This window comes from Amphibalanus amphitrite, unplaced genomic scaffold (genome assembly GCF_019059575.1).
Source record: "Amphibalanus amphitrite isolate SeventyFive unplaced genomic scaffold, NRLGWU_Aamphi_draft 000168F_arrow, whole genome shotgun sequence".
Taxonomy (NCBI): Eukaryota; Metazoa; Arthropoda; class Thecostraca; order Balanomorpha; family Balanidae; genus Amphibalanus; species Amphibalanus amphitrite.
In genome coordinates this window covers 849909-861881 of record NW_024881663.1, presented here as the reverse complement: position 1 = coordinate 861881, position 11973 = coordinate 849909, and the positions used below count along the sequence as shown (strand labels likewise).

The 11973-nt window shown below is 50.5% G+C and overlaps 1 protein-coding gene across 6 annotated transcripts; it reads right to left on the bottom strand.

Annotated features, from left to right (window-relative positions):
• Window positions 1–7: 7 nt before the first annotated feature.
• LOC122383582 (protein MEMO1-like) lies at window positions 8–6472 on the bottom strand. 6 transcript variants are annotated; one of them, XM_043370148.1, is made up of 8 exons: window positions 6454–6472; window positions 4574–4658; window positions 4167–4248; window positions 3652–3829; window positions 2448–2563; window positions 1920–2142; window positions 1197–1301; window positions 8–712 (listed from the first exon to the last, which is right to left on the bottom strand). In XM_043370148.1, exons 2-8 carry the CDS (start codon window positions 4623–4625, stop codon window positions 575–577), a joined length of 894 nt encoding a protein of 297 aa, XP_043226083.1. In that variant the 5' UTR covers window positions 4626–4658; window positions 6454–6472; the 3' UTR covers window positions 8–574. The 6 variants fall into 6 exon arrangements, with proteins under 6 accessions (XP_043226083.1, XP_043226079.1, XP_043226081.1 ...); XM_043370144.1 differs by lacking the exon at window positions 6454–6472 and adding an exon at window positions 6290–6397; XM_043370146.1 differs by lacking the exon at window positions 6454–6472 and adding an exon at window positions 6150–6396.
• Window positions 6473–11973: the final 5501 nt, after the last annotated feature.

Below are 11973 nucleotides of genomic sequence, written 5' to 3'. Positions count from 1 at the left end.
CGCCGACCACACATTACGTACATGTATGTATAATGGTGTTCACTGTAATTCCTCACTGGACGTCCAGTGCTGCTACCGACGGACATATGCCAGGCAAAGGAGATTCTGGACGACAGTGGTTGTTCCGCTCTTTGTTCCTCGCACCGTCCCCTGCCACCGAAATCCTCTCACTCTCGTCCTCCTGGACGGGCGGGCGGCAGCACTCTATGCAGTCCGTTTGATTACAGTGTGTGTATTGTCTATCGGTCGGCCGCCGGCTGGTAAAGTGACGTTATCACGCGGCGGTGGCGGCGCGGGCGGGCGGCGCGTCCCGGCCCCACTGTCCCGGCCCGCGGCACGGTACGCGCCGCTCCCTATCGATGAGATAAATAGCTGCGGGTGCCGGCAGGCGGCCCCGTCGGTCGGCACTGGTGGCGGGTCACCGGGGCGTCCGGCGCTGGCGCGCGGCGCGGTGGCCGGCGTCACCCCGGGGCAGCGGCGGTGGCGTGTACAAAACGCGACGGCGCGGTGAGCGGGGCGGAGCGGCACGGAGCGACGGCGGCGGCGGCGGCGGCGCGGCCGCCGGCCCGCCGCGTCATTCGAAGATGAGCGACGCGGACGCGTAGCTGACGGAGGAGTCGCTGGGCGAGCGGCACTGACTCGACTGGGCGTACTTGAGGAACTTGAGCTTCATTCGGTGCCCGTTCGGCGTCTCGTTCAGCTTGGCCACCGCCTGGGAACGGACAGGGGCGCCGCTGGTGAGATCGGGTGAACTGATGAAACTGGTGAGAATGATTGGTGGGAAGAAGGCACACTGGTGAGAATGGGCGGTGGAATGAGGACACACTGGTGAGAACCGATGGTGAAATGAACACACATTGGCGAGCACGAAGCTATTTTAGTAAAATGCAGGGAATATGTGCGATTCGGAGATTCACAATCGGAAACTACTTGTTGGAGGAAAACAGGGCAAGGCGACCTCCGTGTCACGTCAGTGTGAGGTCCAGGCCAGGAGGTCAGTGATACTGTCTAGGCTGTCTCGGGTCAGTGATAGTGCCCAGGCTGTCTCATATGAGGTATGTGTGCGCTCAGAGGGAGGTCTGAGTCAGTTAGTGTTGGGTTCGTCAGGTCAGTGAAAGTCAGTGCGAACTCAGGTCAACGTGAGGTCCAGGTCAGTGTGCGGTCAGTGCGATCTCACAGACCAGTTGATAACTCACGTTGAGCAGCACGCCGATCGGGTGCCTGCCGCAGATCGTGTTGCCTGTCCGCTGGATGTACTGCGTGAACTTGACCGGGTCCAGCGACTCGATAATGTCCATACCCTGTATACAGACACACAACACACCTCAGTCAGACGCTGGAGCAACATCATCAGTCCAAACATATCACAACAATCCGAACAACCACAATCGTCCAAACAATCGCAATAATCCGAACAACCATAATCCGTACAATAAAACAGCAGGCAACTGTGATTGCAATAAGGCGAGCCACCTACAACGCTGTCTAGACCGGTGGGTATCGAGTGGTGAGCCCCGGCGGATTATCCGGGGCCGCCGTGCAGCGATCAATACCCCCCCACCCCCCCCCCCCCCCCCCCCACCCCACAATCCCCCTGTATTCGGAGACAGGCCGGGGTGCCACCGATAGTCCGTGCGCTGACCGGCGGTCGATATTGACCATCAGGCAAACCCGACGTGACGGTACTACATACTCAGGGGCATACAGAATCGAATGCAAGACCCGATATCCGGCAGAGCGATCCGGCAGAGCACCACTAAGTCGCACACAAGGACTGAGAGCCGGCAGAGTCCACCTGAACCGAATGGCTACACGGTGGCAAGCTGACAGTCTGACCGCGCGGACAGACTGACAGGATGACACGGAGACTGAAGCAGTCACACCCCACATTGCCATCCAGTTTAGCGGCGGTGACTGACCTCTCGGTCGAGCTGCTGGATGAACTCGTGTATGTGTCCGTTGGCGCGGTCGGCGCCGTTCACGTATCGGAACCGCTGGCCCCAGTGGCAGAAGTCGGACGAGATCACAAACAGGTTGGCTGGGTCGGCCAGGTAGGGCGCCAGGAGCCGGCCGTAGAGCGCCTCCTTGTCCGGCGTCAGCGAGCCGACCAGGATCGGTACGATCGTGAACTGACCGCGGAAACTGGGAATAAAGAGACACAGCCAGGTCACACCAAGCCACAGACACATCAAACTGGTCACGCAAAGACAGACACACCACAACGGTCACACACAAACATAAACATCACACCGGCAACACACAAACACAGACACATTAGACCGTTTACACAAAGTCATCAGACGGGGCACAGTCATCAAATGCAGACACAGCTGATTGAAGAGCGAACAATGATTGGCCATCGGCGGCATTAGCATGCTTGAAATTGAAACCAATCGAAAACCATAAAATGGCCTGCAGTTTCCCATGTCGATAAGCGATGAACGTACTCTTCCATGACTTTGGCGATGTAGGGCAGGTGCATCTCGATACTGTGCTCGTCCTCGTCCGTGGAGAGACTCATCCGCTCGAACTGCTCCGTCGAGTACAGCTGATCGTAGATCCCCTGTCAATGAGCGCATAGTTAGATTGGTATGCATTGGGTGGGGTCGTAGGTGAACAAATATCCTTGAAACGTTGCTTTAAAACCAAAACGACGGGTCGTTTTTTTAACGGTGGAAACAACTTGAATACGCATCAGCTCGTTAGTGATATAAATTCCGTCATGCAAAACGAGCGATAATTTAGGCAAAGACTAAATAAAGCTAAATAAAGAACCGAGATGTGAAATGTTTCAACAATGATATCAGAGAAGTAACGCAAGTCACCTATGACCCTAGTAACAGGGCTGCAGGGTCGATAGATTTTTCTTGATCGACTCCAATTCCGACTCTGATCCCAACTCCGACTCCAACTTGGACTCCCGACTCCGACTCCAACTCCGACACCGCCCATCTCGGTTAAAGTCCATATCATGACCGTAAACTTCATGTCAGAGCTTTTCACCTCGCCTGAAACAATCCCTTGCGCGTTCCAAGGCTTTACATTGCAAACGTTGTTCATAAAAAAGCAAAGTTAACTAATTACTTATGGCAGCTGGGTCTGGCGCAGCCTTTTCTCGCTTAAAACGCTGGTGCAAAAACAGGGACTTGAGCTTCGACAATATCTGTCTAGTAAAGGTCAACGAGTGTAATATTCTCAAGCAAACAGTGTGTGGCGCATGACTTTTACCCGTGCAATGCTCAATTCAGCTCCGAAGTCGAAATCGGTAAGAATTTGTCGACTTCGAATCCGACCACGGAACCCTGGTTCCTACAAACCAATGTAACCTAGTGAGCTCAACATACTGCAGGCATGGCTAAGCGACTTATCGCTATAGTTACACGTTGGCTTTGATTATACTCCATCTAATGCCAGGGTAACTGAGACCCTTCAGTGCCGTGGATGTAAGATTATTCAGTTTTGCATCTGTATGTTATTCCGTGTGATTAAAATCCGCTTATTTATCGGCGAACACGTCAAGCTGCCGCACTCCGCCGTGCCTGATTTATCGTCGGGTAAAGCTGTCACTCCCGACTCCCGTGCCTGTAAAGCTGCCTGGTCTATGACCAGGTCAGTCCTCAGTCCCCTCCCGTGCATGTAAGGCTGCCGTACCTGGTCAATAGTAAGGTCGTACAGCGGCGTGCTGTACTTGAGCGTGGAGGAGAGTGCGCAGCCGGCCAGACGCACGTGATGCGACGGGCCCAGAATGAACACCCGTTTCACGCAGATGGGCGAGACCTGTCGGTAGGCGAACGCGCCGCACGCGCCGCAGTACGAGTAGCCGGCGTGCCTGCCGACGGGGGAGGGGTGGAGGGTCAGCTCAGCAGTCCGGAGGGGAAGCTGATCCAGGACCTCGGTAACGGCTGAGCACGAAGTACCAAAACGTCACGAAATACGAATACCTACGACAACGAGAGATGGAAGCAGCAGCAAAGGTGCCAAGCACAGGCGAACCCCTCCCGCCCGACACAGCTACCCATCGCGCCCGACCGTGACCCCGCACCCCTGCCGCACCCCGCCAGGGGTGCGGGGTCACGCTGCACGCACCCTGTAGGTACTCCCCTCCCACCGCCGCACGTACTCTGTGCTCACGGCGGCGCAGGTATTCTGTTCTACTCTGTACTCACGGCGCGATGATGGCCCGTGCCGGTCCGTGGGAGAGTTCGGCGGCATCCAGCCACCGCTCCAGCTGGCCACCCAGCTCCCGCTCTGTGACAGATATGGTGCCGTTAACTTACAGTTTCTCTGAGCTGCACTGACTGCCATCTGCATCCCTCCACCAAAATTGTATCATTAGTGTTGGCTTACAAACTAGCAGCAAATTAGACTGAAGAAGATGCAAAGGTTGAACAATGAACATTTAGCATTGGGCCTGGGCAATGCCATCTACATTTAGTTCATTTGTTTGTTAATTGGGGGCCTTGGGGCGCGCCCACTGCTAAGGTCATTTTGCGCCCATGAGTTTAGTTCATTGAAACATCCTGAGTCAGTTAGAATGGCAGAGGCTAACATTTTGTGAGAAGAACTCACTTACCTGAGTTTGAGTACCAGCTTCCTGCATGGGTTGCCTTCCTTATAGAAGACATCCTGGTTCCTATTTTGAGAACTTTAACAATCACCTGCAATTAATACAGCCTTTGTATAAGAAGGAAATGGAATAGCAAATAAATAATGAGTCAGCAAAATAATATCACAAAACAAAACTGGTATTTCGTGTAGGCCTTACTATTGATCCCATGCAATGTAACAAAAAAATGTGTGGCAATGACTAAACAGGTGTGAGTGTACTTTACCACTCCGAACTATATGCACTATGCCAATGAAGCTTGTCAATGATTCAACATTTGGTTACAGTCTCATTCAGCATGCAAGGAAAAAATTTCACAGGGGATGTTAGCTACAAGGTTAACCTTCAAAACAAATGACACAGGCAAGCACACTAAGAAAACATTGTTTGGCTATCATTGCTTATGATTTCAACTATGCAGCTTTCTAATTGGAGTAAAAAAAAAAAAAAAAAATGCAACTTTAACATGGGACTTGAGCTGGAATAGTAGTTTTGTAGCTTGAGCTGGGACAAGCACAAATCAGGAGCTTTTACTCCCCAATGATCACCCTAGGCAAAGATATTCAATTTCTCATTCCAAAAAGGGTGCCTTGTTTGTACAGGAATGAGTCACTTGTAGAGGAATGCCAACTGCCAAGAATGCAGCCACCTGTCACCAGTCACAGAGGCTTGCTGCATCAGCCAATCAGCATGCAGCTGGTTTTAAACTATGCAACATGATTGATTAACACATAACAAGCTATACCTATCATCACCACTGTTTAGGTGAAATATAGTTCTTCCTATATGAAAATAGACAGAATTTCCTTTTGTATATATTAACTTTCTTTCTTATTATCTTGAGCATAAAAATCATAAAACTTTAGAAAAAAAAAACAGATTCCAGGAAGGTGGTATATTTCTTTTAAGCAGCAAAGGATGAGAGACCTGGCTTAAAAATGATGTTGCAGCATGATTACAAATGATGTGCACTACAGAAAAAGGACAGCAACAAACTCTCAACAATTGTCGATCAACATAAATAAGACAAAAAGTTGCCATCCGACCAAATTTGGTTATTTTTGCCAATGTTTGTGTTCCTGATTTCACATATGCCATGGGTGAAGTGATGCTATGCTACAGCAACCTATTTTCATGAGCATCGGTAATAACTAGACGCTCTACACGTTACACCAAAGAAGCTTATTCTATTATCATTTTTGTGGCAACTGTGCAATGTGCATTTCCCCAGGCATTCACTTCTATTTCAAAGTGTTCAAATTTGATTTTGGTTCGTAAAATGTGCACAAAATTATAATTTCTAACATGAAGCCAAAGGGACGCTCAGATCACTAGTGTCAGTTTCTCAATGCAAGTTTTCATTTCATTTCTCAATGAATGGCCTGCGATATCACGAATCAACTTCTTGAGTGGTCAAGGTCTTGATCATTTCCCTGTAATGTCGCTAACTGAAATGGAGTTGTTGAAAAACCTACTGTACAAAGGAAAGCCAGCTCAAACTATGTCCAAGGCCCTATGGTATGTCTTCAATTTCATTGTTTACTTTCTATGATGGGGCTTTGAATCACGGTGGTGTCGACGACTTTAGCTTGCTTCGATAAACCTCAATTGCAATAAAAAAAAACTCTTGTCTGGCGATTGAAAGTTGAAACACACAATTCGATAGAAATAATTTGTACATACACAGTTTTCTTAACGTTTTCCAAATGCAAGATGACTCGATTCACCACGAGGCACGAACAAAGGAAAACGAGAGCCACACACTTCCCCCACACAACACACACAAAAACAAAACAGACAGCAGTTCTCAAGGCTAGTCATAACTCATATACTAAGCATAAAAATACCTTGGTCCTTGGCCCTGTTTCACCGGTGATAGCAGCACGTTACTATCAAATTGCGCGAGCTGACGTAATGTGATGACGTCATACTGCTGACGTAAGGGGCAATTCTGGCGCACGATTGCCGCAATATTGTTTTACGTCATCAGCTAAATGTTCGAAGTTAATGTCCAAATTTTTCCTAAACCCAACTTCTTTTAAATACATCATATTGAAAAAATATATATCAAAAATATATATACTATCATGACTGCGTAAACTCTTACTTTTAGGCTCATACGTCACTTAATGCCGCCGCCAAGGTCGCGGCAATCGTGCGCCGGAACTACCCATTACGACAACAGTATGGCGTCACGACATGACGTCAGCTCGCGAAACGTGATAGCAGCTTGCTGCTATCACCGGTGAAACAGGGCCCTTGACTCTCGAACTGATGACGTAATAAATTCTTTGCAGTGAAGTCCGTGAAACTGGCATCGTATACGAATTTGAATTTAACTACGCGGGGCCGGGTGTATCGAACCGTGGTGCTTTTCGCAGTCCATAGATAATAAAAAAAGTTTGTGGAGAGGAACATCATTCTTGACACACCTATTCTACCAATGTGAAAATTTCAGGTCGCTCAAGGTCAGGTTCCTACCAGGGACTCATCAAAGATCAAATTTCGATCCCTTTTCAACAGTTTTCGGCAAAGCCGCACATAATTCAGGAACGAATGGAGATACAGCACAACGTATTCGATAGCCCTTTTAAGGCTCTTTCCAAAAAAAATTATCAAGATTTGACCTAACGTCAACCATGTAGCTTCCAGACGAAAAACTGAAGAATTAACATTTTCAAGAGGCTCGCCCATTGGATTCCCATTTCCAACATCCGCCCGGCGCCCACCTTAGTTGGATATCACAGATACGGACCCACGGATCGAGATCGAATTCTCCCCGACTGGTCCACCACGCCGGTAGGGTGTTCAGTCCGGCCACCGCCTATGAGCCACCAGTCGGGCAACGTGTCCTCTGGGCTAGCAGGAGGGTCTTTTGGGAGGGTCTTTTGCAGGGCTGCGGAGTCGGAGTCGGAGTCGGAGTCGGAGTCGGTCGGAGTCGACAGTTGTGACCGGAGTCGGAGTCGGAGTCGGAGTCGATTTCAGAAACCCGAGCAGGAGTCGGAGTCGGAGTCACCGAAAATCTGTCGACTCCGCAGCCCTGCTAGGTCTGCGGAGTCGGAGTCGGGAGTTGGAGTCGGTCGGAGTCGACAATGCTGCCCGGAGTCGGAGTCGGAGTCGGAGCTGGTTTTTGAAAGCCGGAGTCGGAGTCGGAGTCGGAGTCGCCGAAAATCCATCGACTCCGCAGCCCTGGTCTTTTGGAAGGGTCTTTTGGAGGGTTATTTATATTTGGTGCCCTTCATAGAGTTGCAGACTGCATATTTTGTGCAGACAATGTGGCTCAGCGCCCGCAGAAGAAACGCGCGGCGATGCGCGCTAGCTGGATGTTGGCCGCATCTCGGAACGCCTGGCTGAAGAGGAGCACCACGGGTGTGAGCAGGCTGGTCTGCACGAACACCATCAGCACCACCAGCACGTCACGGAGCTCGTGCGCGTCCGGCATCTCCACGCAGCTGGGCTGGCCGCGCCGGTGCGTCACCAGCAGGATCGGCAGCAGGAAGCTGAACAGGAACAGCGCCAGGTGCGCCACCAGCGCCACTGTCGACAGCACGTCGTAGCGCGGCGGACGGACGCGCGGCGCCGCCACCGTCGTCGGCGACTCGCCGTGACGCGGTCGGCGGGTCGCCCCAGGAGGCACCGTGGGGGGAACGGCCAGCAGCGCTGAGGGACTCAGGGGCTGTTGGCGGAGGTAGGTACAGGTCTTCAACCACTAAATGATGGGCGGCCGATGTCATGTTGCTGATGGTCGTCCATGCTTGGCGTGTTGCTGGTCTCTCAGCGGTGATTATTTCGTCCGAATTGGAGCCACCGGGTGGTTTGGTGCCACCTGGCCTCGGCGGTAGCGATTGGGTTACATTGCTGGCTGTTGCAGTGTCCCTAGAACCATTCGTGGGCTGATGTGGACATGTTGAGAGCTCAATGCAGTTTATATCATCACTTCCTTCGTTTTCCTTCGGATAGCCAGTCAATTCCATGCAATTCAACGCTTCGAGTGTTTCGGATTCCTTTATGTTATCAGCGCCCTCCTCGACGTCATCGACGCCTTCATCGAGGCTTTTGACTAAAGACTCACGTCTCTCAGATTTTGATGTGTCGTATTCGTATGAGTCTTCTGCAGTGTCACCCTGTGAATGCTCGCCTGAAGATAATGCCGTCATTGTTTCCTTTTCTGATGCATTTCCATCTCTAGGAGGGCCTTGCACTTCAGGTAGTTCCAGTGACCCTGTTGAACGGGAAGTTTGCTTATCGATGTTTGGTGCAGAATCATGGACGGCGATTTCGGTCGTAACAGTAATTTTTGGGCAGCTTTCTTCGATATGGTTACTGGGAGCGGGATAGCTGATCGTACCACTTGTGTCCTCTCCCCGTAAGTCTTCATCTCCAGCGTTTCTGTTGGCACCCGCACCACGCTCAGTATGACGCGTTGTACAGTCTAGCTGTGTGTGAAGCTCTACATGAGACACGTTCTCCAGCTCATCAGAATCGCCTCCAGCTGATTCACAGCCGGTGTCGCAGTTCCTGGCGACATTCGACATAAAAGACGTTTCTGCGGCATTGTCCGTTTCGCGTTTGTTTTATGCACAATGGGTTGTACACATTGGTTTAGCCGGTTTAGGTCCAGCCGCTTCTGCGCCTTGCCTTGAGGCTGCTGACGCTGCGCTGATCGCCCGCCTTGCCTGCGCCTGAAGACGGAGTGTGCGACGAATCCGCAGCCGAGTTTTCACCGCCTTCACGGCAATCAGTGCTGCCAGATGGGGAAGGCTGTAATCCTCCAGATCAGTTACAAAAAATCCTCCAGATTCCTCCAAATCCTATTGGTAGATATAGAAAGGCGGTCTTGGACGCTGCGGGGGGCTATACCCCCAAAAAAGTTTCACCAAATTCTAAAAACTCATCGGATTTCGAATCCTTTCGCACTGCTGTGCAGTTTAAAAGATACCTTTTCTTATAAAAGCTGTTTAGTTTTCCTATTATAAAAAAACGAATATTTTCGTCGATTTCGGGCGCTGCAGGGGGGCCGGGGGCATTTGCCCCAAATGTCCCCCTTAGACAGCCAGTAGTTTGGTACCCTCGACCCTCGTAGATATAGCTACAGACTGAGACATTCTGCAGTCTCACGGTGAGGCGTGATATATCCTAACGGGTAGGGTGACGCTGGGCAGGAAAATGCCTTTTTAGTATTGCATGTGTTATATTTTTCCATGAAATTGAATATAATAATCGGGCGACAAATCCTCCAGATTTTCCTCCAGAATCAAAAATCCTCCAAAAGCGAAATTTGTCCGCAAATAGAGTTCAAAATCCTCCAGATTTGCGGAAATCCTCCAAATCTGGCAGCACTGACGGCAATAGAACCATACGAGAACGCCACTGTAGCCAGGCAACTGAGGGCGATCGTCGTGCACACGATGTTGAGGCACGGAGAATGATGGGGGCTGAAGGTGTATGGCCGGGAGACGATGAACCAGCCGTCGGCGGTGACGGCGTAGGCGTGCGAGCAGTAGTTGGTCAGCTGCAGCTGCGTGATGGCCGTCAGACAGACACTGAGCACGGCCCCCGGCAGCACGGCCATCAGCGTGTCGGACGGCGTCGTCTGCAGCTCCCTGTTCCGGCAAACGTAGAGGTAGCGCAGCAGCGCGATCGTCACGATGAAGCTCATCTTGATGTTGAAGCAGAGCTCGACGATGAAGCGGCGCGACACGCAGTTGAACGTGTACAAGGTGCTTGCGGTGGTAGTCCTGAGGCCGTGGTATGGTTTCACGGCGTGCATCAGATGCAGCAGCGGATAGATGATGGACATTCCCGTGTCGTAGATGCAGATGTAGAGCACCAGTCGATTGCACAGGGTCCGGAGATGGCGGAAGCCGGACAGCGTCAATACGGCGAGCATGTTGAACCCCACGCCGAACGCCATCGAGAGGACCAGCAGCAGAAGGCTGAGGGCGGCCAGGATGGAGGCTGTCCGACTGGCCTCCGAGGAGGGACAGACGGGCAACAGGCCGGGCTCCGGCGCCGAGCAGTTGGCCAGCGCTGCCGTCACCGCCGCCCGACACACGTCCGAGAGCGCCCCCGGGCCGTCGTCAGGCTGCTCTGTTGGCGGCGCCGTGCTGGAGCTGCCCGGCTCGCCGGCCGCGCCGGGTGTGGTGACGTTCTCGGAGGTCATGAGACCTCGGCGCCGGGCTGCTGCTTCCACCCCAGCTGCCAGCAAACGGTGACAGTAACCGCACCCAGCTTCTCGCTGGAACTGAGAACAATTGTGTCAGCAACCTAGGCTGTTGATTAATAGGCATAGATCGACCTTTTCTACAGATTAGCTAAGCAGTGCCACATAGGAATGATTCAAGGACTCCTCTCATGGATAGCAGAACGTTCGTTTTAAGATTTCCTCAGGTTTCTTTAAATTAACCCGCGCGGGGCTGGGGGGTAAATTTTACCCCCCCTCGCGAATTTTTGCAATATCTCAAAAACGGCGGCGCGCAGCGCCGCCAAACTTTCAGTACCTTTTTTACATCAATTTGACACGTTCCCTGAAAATTTGAGCGAAATCCGTCGGAAAATTTTTGAGAAATTGACGTTTTAGTGACGTCATGTTCGCCATTTTCGCCTCAAAAACGGCAAAATTTCAAACGCCGCTAACATCTTCATTTTTAAAGGAATCAAGACGTAACAAAAAAGGGTATACGTAATTCTACTTTGTCTATCAAATGGCTATCTCGGTTTTTTGAAAATTTTGGATTTTGGCCCATTTTTTTTTTAAACTGACTTTTTTGAGAAAATGATTATAAAATCCAAAATTTTGAGTGTATCGAAAAAACCGGAATATATGTCAGAGAAGTGGTCTATGTGCACCTACATACCAATTTTTAGAAGAATCGGTTCAAAAATGTGGGAGTTATTCAAGATGTTATGACGTCACGACACACAAAAATTTTGAAAAATGATTTTTTTGGAAGTTCTAGACCTCGTATGGAAACAAAAATAAATAGCACCATTCGATTCGCCGTGAAAAACTGCATTAGATAGACACCTTTTTAGGCCTTAACAACCAACTTCAAAATTTGACCTCACTTGACCTGACCTTGACCTGACCTCGACCTGAAATTCATCCAGAGGTGGTCTATATCACTTATTGAGTGTGCCTATTGAATTCTATGAGTAAAATGACCCATAAAACATGTGTCGCACATGCCCTTTTCTATATTTTGTTTTTTGGTGACCTGACCTGACCTGACCTAACCTTGACCTTGACCTCTGAATGATATTGTATGCAACGAATATTGTTTTGGTAGCCTAAGAACACGTTTTGGGCAATCAGTCTCAGTCGATGACTCCATTCTTCGGCAACTACGGTGCAAGGCCGATACTGT